This window comes from Manacus candei, unplaced genomic scaffold (assembly GCF_025592945.1).
Source record: "Manacus candei isolate 608988 ecotype Guabito, Panama unplaced genomic scaffold, ASM2559294v1 h1tg000050l, whole genome shotgun sequence".
NCBI lineage: Eukaryota > Metazoa > Chordata > Aves > Passeriformes > Pipridae > Manacus > Manacus candei.
This window is the reverse complement of record NW_026138098.1, coordinates 17871038-17893765: the sequence shown is the minus strand read 5'-3', so window position 1 is coordinate 17893765 and position 22728 is coordinate 17871038. Positions and strand designations below refer to the sequence as shown.

General features: G+C 38.5%; 1 protein-coding gene across 5 annotated transcripts in view; it reads right to left on the bottom strand.

The window, feature by feature from the left end:
* Positions 1–6306: 6306 nt before the first annotated feature.
* Positions 6307–22728, bottom strand: part of PANK1 (pantothenate kinase 1) — a 35616-nt gene continuing 19194 nt past the window's right edge. For all 5 annotated transcript variants that reach the window (XM_051800729.1, XM_051800727.1, XM_051800726.1 and 2 more), the window contains 5 exons: positions 16025–16278; positions 13616–13792; positions 13094–13217; positions 8430–8555; positions 6307–7798 (listed from right to left, as the gene is read on the bottom strand). In XM_051800729.1, the coding sequence (XP_051656689.1) occupies positions 7739–7798; positions 8430–8555; positions 13094–13217; positions 13616–13792; positions 16025–16278 (741 nt within the window). In that variant the 3' untranslated portion in view covers positions 6307–7738. The remainder of the gene's footprint in view (positions 7799–8429; positions 8556–13093; positions 13218–13615; positions 13793–16024; positions 16279–22728) is intronic.

Sequence of the window (22728 nt, the reverse complement as noted above, 5' to 3'; positions counted from 1 at the left end):
AATATTGCCATTGATAGTATCTACGGCAAACATTTACAGAGTTAACCAACACAGAAACTACTGTCATTCCACACAGAAACTTACAAGCATAAAAGACTTCTGTTTTATTTGGAGATGTACCAGATTATTTCCAGGGGCACTTATGCAACACAAAATCTTACAGATAATTTTTTTTTTTACCCCGTGCTTGTGCAAGGTGGTTTTTTCTCCCCCATTCATTCGCTTTTTTCTCTCAGAGTTAAGCATGTACAGACAGAGGCCTAAACCAGAGCAAGCTAAAAGTACATCAGAAACTTGCTCTGCATAGCAAGATATTTTGGTAAATATTACATTGATTATACATGGCCTTGCATTTTGATATCTGATACTGCAAGGGCTTGGTTTCCTCTTCCCATAGGGCAGTGCCTGAGCACGGTGCTTCATGGGTTTCCAGTGGCCTTTTTAGTATGGCAAGACATGTTTAGTATGACATGAGAAGTACATTTGTGAGTCAGGCTTCTGTCAGGAGCCATGGGGTGCCCAGAGGACCATGGGTGCAGGCTGGCTTGCAGCTGTGCTCACCCACACAGGCAGCACATCGTCTTCAGGAGGGGCTGGAGCTGAAATGAGGCTGGTGATGCTGGTAGGGGGGAAAAACAGCATCAGAGCATGGCCCCTCTTTGTGCCACTGACAGCATTTGGTATGAGAATGTTTGATGCATCACCCCTTCAAGGGCAAGCAGGTCAGCACAAACCAACCAACCAACCCACCTTCTCCCCAGGCTCTCCTGCTGTAAAACCACCCAAATGCTGTACCAGGTATGAGGATTCAGCCATGGGCCTGCAAAGCATGAGAGGCCTCCTGTGCATGTGCATTCACCCAAGCGTGCTTTCGGGTCTCCTGAGTAAAGGCACCCTGCACTACCCTTGGGGGATGAATACATGTCTGCACAAAGGCTTGAAGCCTCATCTTACCTTCTCAAGGCTTGAAATTTAAAACGATAAGGAAACATAGAATGGTATTATCTACCATTTAATTGCTCTAAGACTAATGCTTCTAACTTTATGACAGGTGACAGAAACTGGTTTCTTTATCGACAGATTCCTGATTCACATCTGAGTAATATTTTATTAAAGCTTGTTTATTTTTCAAATGGTCCTGAATGTTTTCTGCCCTACCTGTAAAAGAAAAAAATGTAGTGTGAAGTGGGTTATGGGTCAACCAGCAGCCATCAGCAGAAAGCAGCTTTAGTTTCCCTTGCATTGCTCTTCCCCCTTCCAAGAGGCAAGGTAGTGATGCAAAAGGGGCTGCCATGCTGCACAGGCAAATCTGCTGGAGAGCAGGCTTCAAACCTCCTACATTTGAAGAGAACAGATAACTTACTTTTTAAGCTAAAACACTGTGACAAACACAGGGAAATTCTGGGAGTGTTTTTGGCTTATCCTGCAAATATTTCTGGATTTTTTTGTGTGCAGCCTTTTGTAGCCAAGTGCAATATGCTGAAAGCTAGCTGGGTAACAGCATGCTTAGGACATAGGAACAGCATGTTTTTGTTTACTTATTCAAATAGCAATAGGGGTAAAGTTGCTCTAAAAACAATTCCACTAAAAGGAACTAAAATTTTTTTCAATTACATTCAGAATTCTGTGATTCACTTAGCCAGCCAGCTTTAAAAATGATAAATTAATTTGTTCATTTAGGGTTTTTTTAAATTAATATGCATTATTTAACAGTTAATTTTTAAAACCATAAAAAGAGTAAGAATAATTTTCAAACACAGGAGAGCATTCTCACTGTTCAAATCGATTCCAATAAAATAAGTTTTTATTTCAATGTCCAGGTGAAGCCTATCCAGCCTTCTTAGAGGAGAAGCCTCTCATGGCTTCAGTTGCCTTGTCCATATTACACTGTTGCACTTCACAAAACAGATGTTAATGGACCACATTTACTGTGCTGCTTCCATTGCCTCCTGCTGACCATCAGGATATCGATGGGGTAATGCCAGTGGGAGGACAAAGGGGGTAGATTCAGCACAGTAGATAACAATACTGCTATCTCAACTCAGTGTTACACTTGCCAGTTGGTAATAATTTACTGACTTACACAAGAATATTTCAATTGCAGTCTCCCAACTGATGCAGCTGTTATGAAAGCTTGTAGGAAAGAACATTTTGATCAGCATGTCTTTCCTAATGCCTCTGAGGCATTAATTTCCTCATCCTTACTGACATACACATTCAACCTAGCATCTGCATCAGAAACCCCTACAAGATGAGACCAGCTGTTTTATTTTTGTGCAACTTGCTAACATATGAATGCAAGACAAAACCCCTGAACAGAAAAACCCCAAACACCCACCCAAGTCACAGCATACCAGCAGCTATACCATCTTGTTGCTTGAAGCACTGATGTCTCTATTGTGACAATCTGCATTATCAAAACAGTGTCTGTGATGGACTCTGTCTTGCTCTAAGCCACTGTTCCTTGATTCTTTCAATGCAGCAGAGAATGTGTATTCCTTCACAAGGGAAAGCTCCTCTCACAAAAGATTTTAAACAAAAAAAGCATGCCACTTGGAAAAAATGGCTACTTCTGATTTGTTCCAAATGCCCAGATTTGCTCAGACTTTTAAGAAAAAATCTGGAAAATGGTGAAGTTGTCAGCTTGGAAACCTGAGGCTGGAAGTGCCCTGATCATCACAACAAAATAAGCAAAAACAATTAAAAACAGGGAGTGACATTTTTTTAAGTGCAACATGATGCCATTTCAGGCTGTTTGTCCTCCTTCATTGCCTTAAATCATATCTTTAATTTGGTGCTTCATAGTTGCAACATGGTGTTTAGAAATAAACTAGACAGGACCAAAGAACTCTGCCCTGGCGTGATCAGTGGCTGCACCACCCTGAGGTTTGTGAGCAGCTTGGGGGACACTGCAGGAGGCTGCTGAACCCCCTGCCACTACCAGCCACTTTGCACAGCTCTGCACAACAACAAACTGCTGGAGGCCAGCAGAAAAGAGCTGTGCTTCTGCCAATGTCACAGCACTGGTTTTGATGTAAAAAGAAGAAGAAAAAAATCTCTATCATTTGGAGGCCAGTACATCCCCTGCTGCGTGTCTCACACGCAGAAACAAGCAATGTTTTAGACCAGGCTTATTGCCCACATTAGAGAACATCTGCATCTCAGTAGAAGACTTAATGCTTCGCCACAGGTCGTTGGGTACTCCAGGGGTGCTCCAGCCAAGTAGTAACATTCAATGCTCCAGCTCACGACCACCTACCCTTCCTTCACCCTCTGAATTTAGGCACCTCCAGCCAATCTGTGAAATCACCTGGCCTCCCCACCTACACCACCACTCTCTCACAGCTTGCACTAACAAAGAGCTCCTTAATTACTCACCCTGCAGGGCCCTTCCCACCTCGTTCATGTCACCCCAGAACTTCCAAAGATGCTGCTGCTTTGTCCTTTCCTGGGATCAGTACCTTCCCCTTCTGGGAGCTTCAGCTTTTCTTACTCATTTCTCTTCCATCTCTCCCAGCGCCAGTAACCCCTTGTTTGAGGCAAATTCTCAATTCCCAAGGCAGCTAACATGTTCTCCAAACTTTTACAGTCAGAACCACAATTTTTACTTTGCTTCTTTTTCTGCCTTTTCTTTGGGGGGGCTTGGGCAAGGAGGTGGGAGGGGAGGTTTGAAGAGCTCTCTTCTTGCACAGTCTCTATGTCTCTTTTTCTCCAAACACACGAATAATCATGCAAAGTTGCAATTAGCACCAGTAAATCTTAAAGAATCAGAAACTGGATTTGGTTTTTATGTTTAAAAAGGATTTATCTTCCAGGACCATCCTAGAGATCAGATGTTCTCTATCTTTCAGGTGCCAAGAGGTAGCAAGACACAAAATGGTCTGTGATCTTTTTCATAGCCTGTATTTCATTTATTCCCAAATTCAAAGACACCTTGTATTTAAAAAGAGATCCCAATAGAACTCCTCATCCAAATGGAAACAATCATGCATGTTTATTTTGTCATCAGTTCAACCCCATATGGTTCTCCCCTCTCTAAAGATGTGCTGTGTCCTGCCAAAAATCACTTGCAAGTATCTTGTGACAGTCTAATGGGAACAGAAGTGCTGATAACAGTGAAACACCAGGACAGCTTTGCTGAGGTTGGAATGCACTGCAAGCACCCCACCTGCCCTAGAAGTCAGATTCTTGTACTGCCCCCATGCTACCCTTCTCTAATAAATCTGATCAAGTAAATACTCTTAGTTGTTCCTCACTCTTCAGCCAGCATTAGGGACTTTCCCCCAACACTTTAGTCCAAGCACTTTACTTTGAAACACAGACCCTTCTTCCTATTGGGACATAATTAGACTTTTTGACAAAACCATTAAAAATCTGGGTTTTGCAGTGGCGGTGGGGAATGAGGAGAGCAGCATGTGATTCAAGAACAACAAATGGTCAAGTCCTAAAGAAGCAGCTCTTAGCACAAACCATCAGAATTGAGAGGAAATAGTCCCACTCACTCTGCTCCAACTTACCTTAATAATTACCTTACCATGTTTCAGAAAGAGAAGCTGGTTGACACAAAGCTGGCTTGTTAAGAGGCCTCATCAATTTATACCAAAACAAGTATTTTCAATACATACTAAATCTGCAAACTCACTGATCTCCCTTAGGGAAGTCTGCTTCTTCACTATCACTATTCCCAAAACAAAAGAGATCTAAGGATCTGGGTATTTCTAGGTTCTCAATAATACTTGTTGATAGTGCTGCAATTGAGCTTTGCTTGCACAATTAACAGTTTGTACCATCTATCCTAGAAGTTAATTTCTGTAGTTGAGCAAGACTGTTTTCAGACTGCTCAGATACCTCTGGATGATGAAGAGAGTCAAAGAACCCTCCTAGGAGATGACTGTAGACAGCAACTGAATACCAAACACAATCAGAAAAGTTCAAGACAACAGCAATGCTTTTAGAACTGCCCATAGTGCTCCCAAATGGCAAAAATACTGTAACAGTGCTAGAAACCAACCTCCCTGACATTCCTCCATTACCTTACTTATGGAGGGGGAACACAGAGGAGGAAAACAAAACTTGGGGTAAGTGGAGGAAGGCACAGTTTGAAGGTAAACAAGCAAGTTACAGTACTAGCAGATTCATATGATGGTGCTGGTAAGGACAGAGAAAAAAGGAGTCAGCTGGAGATTGAGGCAACAAAGAAATAGTTTTGCAGTAGGCTTTTCTCCCTCAGGAAAGGAAGAATTGAACTAACATGTTCCTCTAGGTTCTCCTACTTCAGACTTTCCATAACTCTCTATCCTATTAATTTAGTTTGCTAATCTTTTTCCCAACCAAGTATACTCCTTTGTGTAGTATATAATTGAAAGCATTTCCCCCGTTCTTTTAACGATAGCAATTCACATATTAAGCACTTTAAATTTTAAACCAGCATTTTCAAGTTAAAGTTTTATTTTGTGCTTTTCTTAGAACTGCTGTGATCTATTTACCTGACAGTCCCTGGAACCTTACAGCTAACTTCAGGGCTACCAGGACTGTGCTTTTCTTCTTTAACCACACAGCCTCAATTTGTGCATCTTCATAGTCCTTATATATTTTCTTGGATGGCTTGCTAGCATTTTTTTGTGTTTCTTTTCTTTTTTTTTTTTTTTTGGGGTAGAGGATTCTAATCCTAATAGAACTGCTATTTCACATTTGTTTACTTAACATTATATTCTTCCTTCACATAACTCTAAATGCTAAGAATGAAAGAACACCTATGTGACAGATATTCTGACATCAAATTCCCTTCAAAAATAGATCAGGGAGAAAAAGATGGGATCCTTCTCTGAAACAAACCAACCAAGTATATTTACATCGTTGATGTCATGCTTCCCTCTACCGTTTACTATAAGAAGTGCAGTTACCTCTTAACATTCTGAAGTCTTCCTTAAAAAAAAAAATAAAACAATGTCCAAATGAATCTTTATTTGCAGCCAAAACTTAGCAAATAAACTTAATGAAGGTTTTCTTTTCTTTATTAAAAAAAATAGAGGCACTGAGCAGAACTATCCTCACTTATCTCAAGCTTGATATTATAGGAAATATCAACTACAACATGCTAATATATTGTCTCATCTTTTGGTTTATAGTCTTTTAAAGTCAACTTCAAGAAGGCAAAAGGCTTCAAAAGCTAAAGCAATATAATTAAGAGTCAAAACATGTCAAGAACCAAAAAAAATCATGGAAATAACTAGTCATGTGTCATAAAAATAGTGTTACATATTTCACATCACTGCTTTCGAGAAATGAATTCCACAGATACATTAAAACTGTCAAAACAGTAGTGGTCTTTATTTCCATTAGACAAGTTAACACTTCAGTTAATATCACCTTTTTTCAGCATTTGGGAGATATGGAAAAGAATGACTTAGAAAAGTGAAATAAACCCCCTTCCAAAAATATACTGGATAATACATGTGTCTGAATTTTATACTGTCCCTCTGATGATCCTTTACATTGTGACATCATATACAGTCTTGCAAGACAAAATCATTTATGAACTCGGCTTCAGCCTCTCATTTGTGAGTCCTCAAGGTGTCTAAGAAAAGCAAGTTTATATCCGCTCTGCAGCAACCTAAGTACATAGATTTCAAAGGGGTCTCAATTCAACTTGAAAAAAAAAATCTAGAGAGGTCCACAAATCAAAAGGGTAGAAAATACTGCATTGGAGTGAACATTCGAATTTTAGTGCCTTGGAGGGAAAGTTCACATTAACTTAAAAGCAGAAAGTACATTAGTCTGTACTTTTCTAATTTTAGTAACTGGGCTTTGAATAATGTAGTTATTAGTTGTTTTCAATTAAGAACAATTTAAAACTTGCAGACTACAGAAAAATAAATGAAAACAATCTCCCTTTACCATCTAATGCCAAGTATGTACCATATAAATAATATCTCTACTACAGAACTCTTCAGATCAGAGCTTTTAAACAGAAACAATTTAATTGTCAATTCAACAATTAAAATTTTAATTCACATCTTGTTTAAGATTTTTATTATAGAGAAAAATTAGTCCTGCAAAACCAGTTGGCAGTCTGTTCCTGTTGCAATTCATGACTACCAAAAAATTACGATCTTAAACCCCCTACCCTTGCCAAGCCTTCTCATAGTCCTGCCAAGAAACACATTTAGCCACAGAAGGCTTGTAAATTTATTTTTTGGGGGAGCAGGGGGGTGTTAAATAAAAAAGTGTCTTGCCTAATGAGGAAAGGAAAGGCAAAAAAATGACTAGTTTTCACAGTAAAATGCATCATCTTTGTAGTTTCATTTGAAACCAAGAAGAAATCATGAAACGTCATGAAAATAAGATTAAAAAATCTCCTAGAGTGATTACTAAATGAAGTTAAAATTACCACACTAATCAGTAAACCCCAGAAGAAAAGCAGATGCCTCATATCACAGGTCCTACATTAAACAGTATCCGTTTTTTAAAATAAATCCATAAAATCTGTATGTTTGGCCACTTTGCACATTTTTTTCCTCTAAAAAATACAGTGTACAGAAAAAAAATCCTCATAATTCCCAGTATGAATTCTGAAGTATAAGGTCAAAACCCAGAAGTTAAAGATTAGCTAAAAGGATTTTAAATTATTTACAAATCCAGCAGGTAGAACTACCATAATGGCTTTGTTTCCATCCTTGTAGTGGCTTTCACTCTTATCCAGCAGCATCTGCAGTAGGAATCTCTTCAGACAGCTTCATCACTGATCATCTGTCATTTTAAGCAATTCTAGAAGAGCACCAACAGCTCCAAAATAACCCTTTGAACAAAGGAAAAAGCAAACCAAAACCAATCAAATTCCAGAACCAGACATAAGCCTGAACATGTAAAGTCTTCAGTTCTATAAGGCAATTAAAAGATCTTTTTTATAAGATCAGCCCTGCTGTGCCAAGTATTTGCTCCATCTGATTATGATTTAATAAGATCTTCTTTAGGTACAAGAAAGGGCCTGATACTGAAAAAAATCTTACACAGTTCTCCAAAATTGTCAAAAAGAAATTACAGAACCATTATAATGATGCTATATTGAGGCAGGGCAGTTTCCATTATGAACCCATCCATCTGGTAGTCACCTCAAAATTGTGCTTACAAAAATTAATTATACTTGAGGTTTATATAGCAGCCCATGGTATGAACATTGTTGGTACCAGGGTCAGAGAGCAAAAATCAGAGACAGGCAATGTTTAACAACACACACCGCAAGATTAGTGATCAAGCCAAGAAGTTAACAAGCAGCATTTTCAAATGAATTCGTAAACTAAATTGCATTTATGCAGAACTTAGCTTGTTGCATTCACTTCAAAGCAATGGCACTGAAATTCTCCCCTTTTAACAAATAAAGAACAAGATCTTTGTACTTACAAATAAAAGTTCAACATGTATTTCCTTACCTCATGTTCCAAAAACAGAGCTTTCAGCTGTCCTTTGGACCAATAATCCATAGCATATGCTAGCACCTTCATAGAAATCATATTAATTCTGAGAAAGTTGCCAACAAATACCACTTTGTCAATGTTCTGTAAAATTGAAATTGAAAAACAGACCAGAAAAATTATATTCGGCTAAATTATTTGCCTCGTTCAACACGTACCTCTGCCTCTACTATAAAGTTAAATGGGAATTTTGGGTTACATTTAAACTCTCCAGACTGAAAAGTCAAAAAATAATTACAATTACTGACTGCTAAGTAGAGATGTTGCAAGAGATGTTTAATTGTATATGGCTGCACTGAAGACATCTTTGCCCCCTGCATGTTAAATGAAGTAACTTTCCAGAGATCGTTATGATTATTAAATCCAGATGGAGAACCTCTGAAAAGTATCTGAGAAGGATTGCATTAGAGATGGGAAGAAGCATCTTTCATTACCTATTATCTTGACTGTGGTTCCATTTTCAAAAAGCAAGTGAAATGTGGCTGACATAATACTGGATATGTATAGCATTCCTTTGTTTCAAAGCTCACTTGAACTCAGTTTTCATTCAGGAAATTAAGATTTTTGAATCATCAGCACTAAGATGCCAGCAAGAAAGCCATGGGCTATCCTTTCCTGTACGTACATCACTGCAGTAAGCAATGGTTCTGTCTGGTGTTTAAACAATGCCCATAACAACTATTTCACCAAGCCCAGTTCTGCCTGTTATGCACAAAAACGCACTTGCATTTTGCATTGGTGTACCATGATGTTCACCATACACTAGAATTGGTATAGAAGATTCAGTAGGAGGCCAAATCCTGGAGACAGAAGCTTTTACAGAAATCCAGAAGTACCCTAGAAAAGGATCTTCAGGAGTCCTCTGTAGAAAATTACCAGAAAACCTTTGCACAGGGGCGAGAATTACCAAGGGTTACCTCTCTACACTCATACAGCTCTATAAAGCCCAACACTTGGCTCTGCAGCAATTCCTTTGCCACAGACCACAGTTCTATCGTGTCCAGCACTGTGCATGTGACATCCCACAGAGAACATTCTCACTGGAATACTCGGTGTTGGAGAGCGAGGTACCCAGATGCAGTAACTCATTTATCATTTGCCAATGACTGAGTTACATATCTGATTGCCCTCAACACCAACCAAAAACATCAACACAAACTTTATTGAATTTATGACTGAAAATAAGAACATCTCAAATTTCAAAAGACTGCTATTGAACATAGCCAAGAGCACCTCGCATCCTTTGATAAGGCAGTTTTGTCTCTGAAGTAATTTCTGATAAAGGAGGGACAAACATGGAACTAATTAATTTCCTATAATGCAATACCATCAAACTGATTAGAATCTACATTTCAGTTTCACATTCATATTATTCTTTTCTGTATATAAACACAAAGCTATTGTTACCAGAAATTGAAACAAACAGTACCTAACACAGAGTATAAACACTGCTGTAAAATTTGAATCTAAAAATACTAGTCATACCTACTAGAATAGCAGAGAGTATATCAACATGAAAATTTAATATCAATTTTATTTTCCAAAATTCCTTGACAAGATTAAAAACTGTATTAATGATACAAAGTTTCCTGAATTTTTTGAACTGAACTAAAAACCCAGCATTTTTCAGGAGCTGGAAAATGAAGAAATGCTACTTTTATCCCTTAAGGGAGTCTTGTCAATTTACTTTTAAATTGTGTCCACTGCTGAAGCTTTCAAAGCTGAAAGACAGAAGTCTTAAACTGATGAAGAGATGGTGATGACATGCTTGCTTAAGCTAATCAAATTACAACATCCTAGAAAAGACATGCACTCTTGCACTCTGTGGGTCTCATTAAATTGTTCAAATACCCTGCAGTAGAAAGCTACAGTATAGCTTCAATGTAGTGTATTCACATATTTGCCAATATAATTGAACAGGGAAATCTATATCAATAATGCAATAAGAAACCCCACACACACTTTTGCAAGATGTTCAGATGCAACTTACATGTTCTGCTAGTAAGAAAAGTATAAACCAGGGCATTGGTTTCCTTTATGCAGTTCTGCCGTGCCTAGGACAGACCACTTCAAATGATGTGTAGCCAAATGGTTCCAGACTATGGAATTTTTCTACCCCACTGCCAACTTTGCGCAAGCAAATTTGCTTTGAAGTTCTTCAGACAGAATATTTCATTTATTCCCCAGCCTCATTTTTTCCTGCACATATGCAAGTCATTTTCAACACAATATTAAAGCTGCAATCATTGGGAAAAACTTATCAAAAGTCATGCTTCAGGGCATAAATTGATTCTGTCAACCTAAAAGTGAGCTTCACCATAACCCTAATCTAATACATACAAGCTCCATAAAAGAATGTCATATTCAACTGTTTTTAAGCTCTTATTTGGGGATTTCATTCATCAAGCTTGCTGTAAGTCAGCCACGTCTCCCAAAGGCATTTAGGTGTCTAGATTATTTAGCAGAATGATAGCATTAGGTTTTTTTCCCCAAGAGCAAACTATCTGAAGATTAGGTTACTTGCAATGATACTGCATGTCTGATTTTTCTTTTTAATAGTATGCAAAGCTACTAAAAGAAGTTTTCATTCTCTAAAACTACAAAATAATTTAGTTCATGTGTTGGAAAAATTCTACTTTGACACTGTGAAATGAAGAATACTTAACACATCAATCCACATTCCTCCAGAAAATTCTATGGATCATGTCCAGTTTTTAAGTAAGCCTGCCCACAAAACAAAGATGTTAGGAACTTTTTCATGATGATTCAGAAGCATTAGTTTCATTAGTAGCCTATTTCCTCCTCTGAAAGCATCGCATGTGGCTCCCTGCTGCAACTCTCCATGCTTTGATAGCCCTGTACAATGCTGCTTGAACTCCATGCCACAAGGCAACACTGTAAAGAAGCTGAAAGCAAAGAGAACACTGAAAGAGAATTATCTTGACTGAAAGAGTCAAATTGCCAAAAACACCCCCAAAAACACTCACACACACACACACACGCGCACACACGTCTGAAGCCACTTTTCACAATGGAAGGTTATCAGTGGCATTTGATAGGGGCATACACTAAAACTTGTGCTGTTCAACATATTTTAAAAGTGGTCTAGAGAGCAATGAGGAACAAACATAACTGGCATACAAAGTTAGTCAAAAGAGAATAAAAAATTAACAGCATAGCAATGCTGAAGAGACTTACGCCCAATGACTAAAGAAAAAGTGGTAGATGAAGTTTAAATTAAAAAAATAAAATTACACAAATGAAAGGGGGTAAAACAGAAACACTTGAGTATTCAGACAATGATAGGCTCCAAATTAGCTACTTTAAGACAAGACTGTGGAGGGACAGTGGATGGTTCCTTAAAATTGAGTTCCATGCTCACAAAAATGAAATATTAAGAGCTGTTAGTAAAGGAAATCAGAACACAAAATTTATCAACATGCCATCACAAATTCATTGAGCAACAACACTCTGAATACCACATGAAGATCTGACCATTCAGTCCTAAAATTAGAACCATAAGAAGATTAAAAACACATAATGAAACAGTGAAAGCAAGAGATAGTGTCTTCCATAAGAAAGGAGATTAAGTATTAGGACCTTCTGTCTTGGAAAGAGCACAAGGGAGATGTGGCAAAAATTTATTAAAAAATAAAATCAAAACCCACACCCACCAAAAGCACTAGTAATTATTTCCCATTCCTCGTAAAGCCAAAAGCTAGATGGGACCCCATGAAGTAAACAGATGGCAGTTTGGTACATTTCTTGGTTTTGTTTTATTGGGGTTTTTTTGGGCTCTGTGGATGTGTTGATGATTAAAAATATAAAAAAAAGAAGCAATTCTTCTACTGACAGAGTGCTGTCCAGCTAAAAGACCTGTGTATTAAAAAAATTATATAAATTCATTCAGAGCAGATAAAAGAGATTAGTTACCACATAATAGTAAAGGATGCAATGTGCAGATATAAACAAGGGTCTAAACGTTTGGTTTTGTGGTGGGGTTTTTGTGTGGGGGTTTGATGGGGTTTTTTAACTGCTAGAAGTTGGAAAGGTGTACGAATGGAACAATCCATCCATATTTAACATGCCTAAATAAAAAAATGTAACAAGCATCTGATAGGAGTCTGAGGCAGGATAATGCCTCAAGTGTATTTTTCTTCTTTCTGACCTAATGCAAAGGTTCCTATAACTATCAAAACATTTAACACAATACACAATTTGAACTTGCCACGCTATGCAAACAATCCAAGCAAAATAAAATTTGTACTCAAAATAAAATTTGTCATGGTATAGTAAAACCTATTAGTAACTACAAGGTAGTTGAGAGTAATAATTTTTATTACAAAGGTGTTAATATCTATGTATTACAGCTTGAGAGCAACTGAACAGCCCTAGGCTGAAGCTCAATGCTTCAAGGAGATCTTTACAGTTAACTTTTCTCCCCTCTTGCCTACCTTTGAAGCTCAAAGTACCTTTCACTTTGCATCAAAGCATACAAATAACACATTAAATATATGCATATTTACCAAGGCCAGTTACACACCTACTATGCCAGCACTGTGTTGTTTCTAAATCTCACTGTGTTGTTTCTAAAGGTTTTAAGCTCGTGGTAAATAACTTACCTCATTCAGTGCACACATGCGAGCAATAGAACCTATGTTGTTGGTGATGGTGACCAAAGTAGCTCTGGCCAAGTCCTCTTTACTGATGGAATCTCTCTTTTCTTTACTCATCATATGACCAAAGCTGTGTGAGGAAGATATCTTTTAATATGAGATATTTAGGAGTGCTAAAAGCCCTTAAAATTTTGTAATTTAATAAGCTTGGCTTAGACTTGGTATCCATTGATTTGTGACAGATTTGAAATGTGAAAAGTGATCTCATTAGAAAGGTAGAACAATGAGTAAGGACACTTCTAAAATAATTGTAACTTAAATAGAAGGAAAATATGTCAAGCATTGCTTATACCCGTTTAAAAAAAAAAAAAAAGAGTAAGAAGTGAGAGATCTAAGGACAAACCACATGATACATCGAGTGACATAACCACATGGACTTAGTACATAGTCCAGGGATTATGCACTCAGTTTAGCATGCACAGGAAGTTTCCCAATGGACTCCTTAAAAACAGCTCAGTTAACACATACCTTGATGCTACAGCAGACCCCTGAAGGCCAAACCGCTCATAGTCTCCTCCATAAATATCTTTCACCAGCTTATCCACGTTGGTGCTGTCTCCTTTTGCAGCCATTTCTAGCGCTTCTTCAAATGTCTCACAGCCAGTGAGCAGACAGCACAGGCCCAGGAACGTTCCTCCTCCAAGACTAGAAAAGCACAGTCCCTTCAGACCAGCAGCTCGAACCAGCTTTTACCACAACTCTTCAGACCCCCACTTGCAACAAGGTCTATGGAGGTACCAACCGTGTCTTGTAACTCCCTTAAAGGAGTGAAGACAGATACTCTAAATTGAGTTGCTATTTAACTCAAGTGTCATGCAGTGTGGTTTTAACTGAACTACTCTTAAGTCTTTAATACTTAAATAGGAGAAATTATACTAAATAAAGGGTTAGCTAAGAATGAAGTCCAATCCAACACTACAGATACCACTTTGCTATTTGTAGCACTCTTAACAATTTTCCTTGTGCAAGAATAATTAGCCAGAAGAGCACTCAAATCAGTGATGAAAGAATAAACAGTGAACAAAGTTAAATATCTATACAGGGGCAGGCAGCCAAGACAGATCTAGCCAGTGGCAGGAAGCCACTGGTTGGTTCCTGTTCAAAGCAAGGCTAGTATCAGTCCTGAATGTTCCTTCCCTGCAAGAACTCTGAGCAAGGAGCAGTCACTTTAGTATCTTGTAAAGGCTCAAGTACAGTATTTACTGACTATATAAATTTAGCAGGGAAGATTTAGCTGTGCATAACAGGTTGCCAACCCATTAAAATTCTACTTTGGATTCTTCAGTCTTAACAGACATGAACTTCAACTTACTAACCTCTACATCCTTCCTCATTCTTTCTTAGCCCCTGAGAAAGTTAGCTTATTGCACTGACTGCAGTCACACCAACTGGAGCCACTGTAAACAAGAGGATCAGTGAGACACCACGCTTGCACTTCATGAAAAAGCACGGGAGGTCAGATAGGAACACCATTTAGTCTGTGCTCTTGGACTATCGGGCTTTTTAGAACACATCTAGTAGCACTGTAATATACTCAGGGTCTGAACAATAGAAAGCTCTCCACATCAGCCACAAGACATCACTTATAACAAGTCAACAACCCACTGCAGTCACGTTTTTCCTTACACAGTGGAAAGGATCAGAAGCACATCTACAGATGCCAAAACTATTGTGCTTGAAAAACAACCAGAACTGCAAGAAGACCGATACTTCTCTCATTCAACTTGTGTCCATCTGTACTGTATACAAAAAAATGGCTCATGGCTACCATTGTGACAAAGATATGCCTAGATAAGGCAACAGAAGACACATGTGCAGTCATGTGCAATATACAGGAGAAAGCTTAATATGTACCATGCACTGAAGAACAGAATGCAGGTTTGGAAGGAACTATAGGGACTCCAAGAAGCTTCTTCAGTTGTTGTTTTGAAAGGTGATTTTTTTTAGGTTTCTGTTTTGGTGGTTTGTTTGCTTTTCTTTTTACTATTACTAGATTATGAAAAATGAAGTATATCAATTCAGTTTGCATGTATGAGAAAAAAGTTGGATAGAGTTATTGGTATTTTTGCTACATCTCTGGATGGACACAACTGTAACTAAAAGCTTTCCTAAAAGTTAGCACTGTTTCCAAATCTTCAGAGCTAACTTAACCATGCTTCAGGCTGGTTTTTTGACCTTAAGAACAAAATTTTGCATCCACTCTACTGAACTCCTGAATTCCTAAACAGAGCAGGCACATCTAAATCCCTTACTGAACATAGGCCAGAGACCATTTCAACTCAGCTGTACCCTATAAATCAGTTCAGACAGCACTAGCTGACTGAGGCTAAAATCACACTGAGGACAAAGTAACAATGAATTCAGACAACCAGATTCTAGTCTTTACACACTGGCATTCCTTAACTTACCAGTACAGTCCAAAGACAGGTGCAATCAGTAAGGAAACAAGGGATCTAGTGAGATTCCTGTGTCAAAATAAAGTCTACACAGTTTTCCTACATGCTGGGCATATCCTAACTACTAAGCCCTAACATATTTCATTGATCAGCCTGTTCCAGGGGATCAAAGCCAGGGAGAGAAGATTCATTTCCTGGGACAGCTTGATTTCAGTAATTCACAGCAAGAGATGGGAACTAGGTAAGAACACCAACAAGAGACTAAAGCAGATCTAAAGCTGAATAGATCAATGATTTCCCTTATGTAGACCCCACTCTGAAGGAATCCTGTGATGTTTTCAGCCTTGCTACTGGCTTTTAAAAGAAATGGAAAGACAAACACAATTTAGGGCTGCACCTACTGCTCACACTGTCTAGTTCTACCTGTTCAATTACTAAAGAGAAAAGAAAAGAGAATTAAAAGAAACAAAATTAAATTTACCTGGATCCTGTAACTCTCTTATAATTGTCCTTGGAATACACAGCTAGGATGCTGACCCCTGAGCCTATGTTAACCAGCAGCATAGGATATGGATTATCAAGGCAGTAAGGCTTTTTCTGGCACTGTTCAGGATCTGTGGGATTTTCAAAGTAATAGCACTCTGGTTGGCCATTGAAACCAACAGAATCAACAAAAAGGAGGCCCTGGATCAAACAGTCCAATTCATCCAGTTTGTGGAGCTGTAGGTCAGCAATCTGGAAGAGAAAAACAAGAAATGAATAAATAAACATTTCCTAGTATAATACAACACTAAGAAGGACAAAAGGCTCTGCTGAAGCACTTTGATCACTTTAATAGTAACACATTATCCTATTTAAACAGTACAAAGATCTAAGCATGAAGTCTGAAATAAAAGTTTGCTATCTGCCTGACAGCAGGTACCTCCCAGAGCAATGATGTGCTATGCAGTAATGCCATTTAGTTCCCGTGCCTTTGAGACATTCTCTGCTCTGCAAGCAGGAAATATTTCTCCCCCTCAGCATTCTACAGCAATAAATTTATTTCCCCTCATTGCCCAAGAGGAGCTGAAGCTTTTGGGGAGTATCTGACACATGCCTACACATCACCATTCCTCAGGATGCAAAGTACTTTAGCTCATCATCCAACTACATTTCCCATCAATTTAGTGAAATTTTCAATAGAAGCTTTAAGATGTGCATGGTATGTTAATATGCATTAAATACACAGTGAATTATGTTTAAAAGATGTGCATTTTTTTTTTAGTATGTCACCAGTAATCTGAGAGTTATTTCTTTAAATTACCATGAGCACTTTAAAATGTTTTATGAAAAACAGGGTATTCACTATGTTTGGTGAAAAAACATACAAAAAAACCCAAACAGAAAGATTGGCAGGCCCATGCCCCCAGCAAAATGTTCATAAATATAAAATGTTTGTAAAAATACAGTTGTAGCAGAAGACAGAAAATAAAAAAAAAAAGCTTACAAAGGACTTTCCCTCTGAGATTTCATAGGTCACAAAAACTGTGCTTAAGCAGACATGTCTACTTGCCATAGCATTCTGTTCACTAGAATTAGAAATCACATCCGTTTCTAAAGACAGAATACAGTGACAATCTGTAGAAAGTCTCCATTCCAGTTTTAGGTAGAGGAGAGGGAGCAAAAAAACCTGTAAATTTCCCCATTCAAATCTTGAGGTCATTTGCATCCTCACACATGCAAAGTCCATCTCACATAACTCTACTTTCTAGCAAAAAAAAGCAACAGTACTACAAACAATAGAGTTATACAGTAGAGAGCTGGTTCTCAAACATTTGCATATTGCAGGATGTTTTTATAACAGCTAATGGAGAAATCTTAAATGGGTAACTATGTCCTATTTTTAATACTGGAAGCTATATTAAATCACTGTAAAGAGGAAAGATATTTTTATGGAACAGGCATGGCCAATAGGTTACATTCTTTGGAGTTATTTAAATCTCTCCCATGAAGTCTTTTCTCTACTTGTACATTGGTCCAGCTTGCCATAACTGAAAGCCAGCTCACTCTTTGGGTCTGCCTTTTTGTTCTACTTGCCAGTCCTCAAATCCTGGAACCATAGAAAAGAATTAAGACCAGAAAAACCAGCAGTCTCAAAGACTCAATATAGATCCAGTTGTTCATAGGACAAGAGAGACAGGTGGATATAATTTCTTCTTGTTTCTGTATTTCCTCTGGTAACTTTTGCAATCCCTTCATATTTTTTTCTTTGTCAGCACATGGCTACGCAAATTACAATCACAGAAATACAGCATAAAAGACTTGAACTAGAAACTGTTATACAAAGACAAGTCATTAGCAGACTTATGGTCCCTACTTGTCAAAACCTCTGTTCTTCTGTAAGACAAATACCTGGCCACAAGCTGTTTTTGTATGATCCATGCTACACTTTTACAAATAGGTAAGCACTAGTCAGAGGCCTTCCAAGACACAAACAAGCAATACAAATCCAATAGTAAAGCACTTCTGGTATCAGTGCAAAAACACAGACAAAATCCTTGATTCTACAAACTCTCCAGTCAGCCCACCAATTTTGTAAGAACAGAACAAAAGAAACTACTCAGATTCTTTCTCAAGCACTACACATAGAGGTTTTATTAGGTCCAGGCCTCCATGTATAAAAGACATACTAGAATTTGTTTTGCTTTTTATAGCTCTGTGCTATATTTAACAGCTGATATACTGTAAGCAGAAAAGTTCTATTACTGCTTTCTTTCATGTATGATATTCATAGCAGAATGAAAAACTATTTCCCTGTGTTGTTGCAGCAGTCTGGTTTTAATTTCTGAAAAGAGCAAGACTGGCATTGGTATTCTATGTCAATTCACCTTCATTCAGAAAACCACAAGCTCTGCAGCCACCAGACACCCAAGGCTCCAAGAAGCTTAGTGAGCTACCACTGTTCTTGCTAAAGAGAAATTAGGGGAAAGTTGCAAGAAATGCGGTCACTCGATCTTGGACAATAAGCCATGATAGAGCCAGTGTCAGAATTCAGTCCCTTCCCATGCCTGCAGAACTGCCTTTTTGCTATTTGTTTCTTTGCTCACAATATCTCAAAGCAGCAAAACTGCATTGCAAAATAGATGTGCCTGAAGCCATTGTAATTAATTTGCAAGTAGGCAAACATTTCTTCCTGCTGCCATCACCTGACATACCACACACTACTTACCCTCAACTTTCAGCTGTACAAACTTCTCCTTGCAGGAACCAAAGTTTAGGTACAAATATGCAAAAAGAAAACCAGAAGCTGCATATAGAAGCACATTTAATTGGATGTTTTTCCTACAATATTTACAAAATGCATTTGCAGGTATTTCCCAGCTCTTTATAATTCCTAATGTGAAGGCAGACAGTATAATGTTCAGCTTACTCTACTCTTCACTCCTGTAACTATATTCAGCACAGTGTCTCTGTAGAAAAGTTATGTCAGAAAGTTGTGCTATGAGAGGAACAACTGCAGAGCAAAGTTGTATAGAGGACCCTGGAGGGAAAATTCATCATGGTTACAGGGAAATCATATGAACATTTTTTAAAAGAATAATTTTTCTGCATTATAGCCAGACTGTAATTTTTTTTTTTTAAATACTGGGGAAGGGAACCAACCACTTCAGATCTCAAGAAACTCTCCAGGACCATCAAAATGAGGGACTTAGGACTTCAGCCGTGCTTACAAGCAGGTAAAAGTAGCCAACACTTCCTCCCATGGCAGTTCACACTGTTACATAGTTCTGGTGAGCACAGGAAAGTCTGAACCTGGATACAGTTACAAATCCATTTGTCTCTTGAACTTTCAATTAGAAATATGACTATTTTTCCAGTAAGAAACTGTTAGGGACATAACATCTTGCAAGTTTTTAATTATCAATTACAACAGCCTCATTTACTATATCAATCTGGCTTTTATGTCTTCTGGGCATTGCTCCAGTTTTTATTTCTTAGAATAGCTTACGATCTAGCTTTTCCTTCCATCTCCCTCCCATTACCTCTCCTCCACTTTCATAAAGACATACTTTGCTTTCTTTATATTTTGATTATTTTCACTTCAGCCCCCAACCCTGCTTCTTTATGGAGCTGGGAAACAAACCACTCACATTCAAACAAGACAAAGTCTAATGCAAGCACATATCCAGCATTCACTGAGGCTGAAGACAAGACTCACTCTGTAATCAGCTCTGGGCAAAAAAAGCACTTGGCTGGAATCCTTTGCAGAGGTCTGCCCTCTTGCCCAGCTAGCTGTAGGGATCTCTCCCCTCTCTTGACAGGGAAGAGATGCACATTGTTTCTCCCCACTTCCTCTGAAGAGCTTCCTAGCTTCTTGTTGTGATAGTTACAGAAGGTGTCATGGTTACTTTACGCATTCTCTGGATGCTGCATTCAACTCCAGTCCAGTCTACACACTACAGGCCAGCAGCTACGGCCTGAGCACAGCCTCCTCAAGCAAGAAGACTTTTGAGTGTCTTATGTTAACTTAAGTTACACAGCTTACTCATCCTACAACACAGGATGGTGAGTTTATTTGTTTTAAGATAAATACAATCTACAAGTCATCAGGCATTTGGTTCATACCGCAGTCAAGCCTTAGAATCAGCTAGTAACTGGCACAAGGAAATCACTATCCAACAGCCAAGCTCACTTTTAAAGCATTTTCATTACAGGTTATGGGGAAGGTCAAGGCCTGAGTTTGTGTTGGTAAGAGACTTCCTTCCTCTCCTGTCCCAAATGTTCTTGACTAAGTCAATGGGGTTCTTCTGGCCAACACCCTGCTCCCACTGAAATTAGCAGTAAAATTTCTTTCAAGACAAGTCAGGTTCTGCAGGTGTCTATTTAGAAAAGGATTACAAAGATCCCACCTTTGAGCCACTGCAATCAACACAATTTTTGCAATAGTGTGGGTTTTAGACAAAGGTCTGAATAGTTCTTTCTTCTCTCCCCCTCATGTATCCTTTACATTGAGTTGCTTCACAAAACTGAGGGGCAGCTTAAGAATTTGTTCCTCATTACATCAACAGCAAACTTCTGGGCAAGTAATGTACGTATGCTATCATGGAGAAGTCACAGAGCATGAAGAGATTCCTATCACAGATATACAAGCAAACAAGTCTAAGTACTCCTTACTTTTACAAAAGTGGTCATTTGAGTATTTATAGAATATGTGAAGTGACAGAACATGTTGGGGAAAGGAGGAAGGATTATCAGAATTAGGCATCAGATTCACCCATGCCTTAACACCGCTGTTACCTGAAAATAAAGACAGCCAGCCATAAAGACCAGTCATTCACAAAGGGAGCAAAAAAGAACAACCCCCCCCAAGAAACCCAAAACAAAATGAAAATCAAGAAAAAAAACCCTAAGCTGGAAATAGTCCTTTCGGTGAATACTTTCTGATGCTCTCTTCAATGAACATTAAGTATATTCATATGGTTGGTAAAATATTCCTGTGGCCTAGTTTAATGAATAGAGTTAGTTTTCCTACTTCTAAGGGAAGCATTCAGATGTTAAGAATGAATCACATGATTTGCCAAGCTACTGATCATTACTGCTGGCAATCACCAAGCAAACCACAGAGACTTCTTCAGGTCTCCTCCTATCCAGCACTGCAGATCACATGAGGGAGGTCAAATAGCTAAACCTAGGTAGCTTTGTAGATTTAGTTGCCTTTTTATGGCACAGAAAACATGCTAAAGGTAAACAGAAGATGCCTCACCATTTTATGTTATTTCTTAATACACAAAAGCAACAGAGACGTCTAGATCAAACCTATTCAACCCGTTTAGGGGTTCAGGATTCGACAATGGAACAGGCAAGTGACAACAGGGTGTTTACTTGTCTATTTTAAGGAGAAAAAGCTTCTGCAATCTTAGAAGGCTTCCTTCTTTGGGATTTGAATGCTGTTTTGCAAGACTTTGGAGCATCTGTCCTAAATCTACGCAATTCTAGAAGTCACATAAGCATTGAGAAATACAATGAAAGATAAATAACTTAAAAGCATATATATAGGGAAATAAAGGGCCAGAACAAAAGCATGTTTGCTAGATCAAACCATGAGTTTCCTAGCATTGAGCCAGAATTTTTAAATGAAAATAACAACATTCACAAACATACCTTAGTTTTTCCACATTGCTTCTAAGTAATAAACAGGAACATTTAAAGTCTCCTCCATATAAGGCATTATACAATACTGAATCCTGCAACAGCCAGATTTAGACTTGGCACATATTCTCTACTTCTACAGGTGCATTAGTGATCAAATATTTGAAACAGACATTTCAGTGCTTCAGCAGTCCTGAAGCTGTTGTCCAGTGTCAATTTACAGTCAGCAGAACACACTGAGGTAGCCAGCTGCTGTTACAATGGCTAATGAAGTGTGACAATTCAAGTGCCAGTACCCAGAACACCCAGGCCTTTGAGAGAGATTAAGAAAGCAAACCTTCATGTAATGGATAGTATTTTTCTTCTGTAATTCTCCATGGATATTGAAGTTTGAGCCAAGAAACATTTGCTGTAAAGGACGGTGTGGAACTGGATAGCTGGAAGAGGTGTCCAAAGCACTCACTTAAGTGTGAGTGCACTTCACTGATTGCATTATGCAACAAAACTCCCCAGCCAGCCTTTACAGGGTTTTTCTTAAACTACCTGCAAGTGTTGTAGCACACTGAATGTTAACCAACCCTGCAGAGACATGGGATTTCACGCTGAAGTCCACCAGTCATTTGCTATGTGATCTTGTATATTTGCTCAACAGATAGAAAAACAGTCTGAACTTCAACTATGGTTCCAGTGCTGGATCAACTACACTGCAGCTGAGACAAGACTGGTCCCTCAGTGTAAGTTGCATATTTATGGCAGATGCAGCCAAAGCTACAGAGAGAAATGCTCAGCTGTAATAGCTACCAGGTAACTTCCAGTTCAGTTCTACAGCTGTGGGAGTGAGGGACACAAAATTACTTACAAAGTAGGCAACTGTATCTGGTATTACATGATGCAGACTCCCAGAACTGAAATCAAAAGCTAGTTGGTACCGTCATGCTTCCATACCTTGTTTCTCCCCCATGTTCCACCAAGACTCTTGACTTTACTCTGCTTGAATGTTAATACAAAGGGAAGTGAACCTGAATCAAATTTCCAGTCAGTATGGCTTCATTTCTT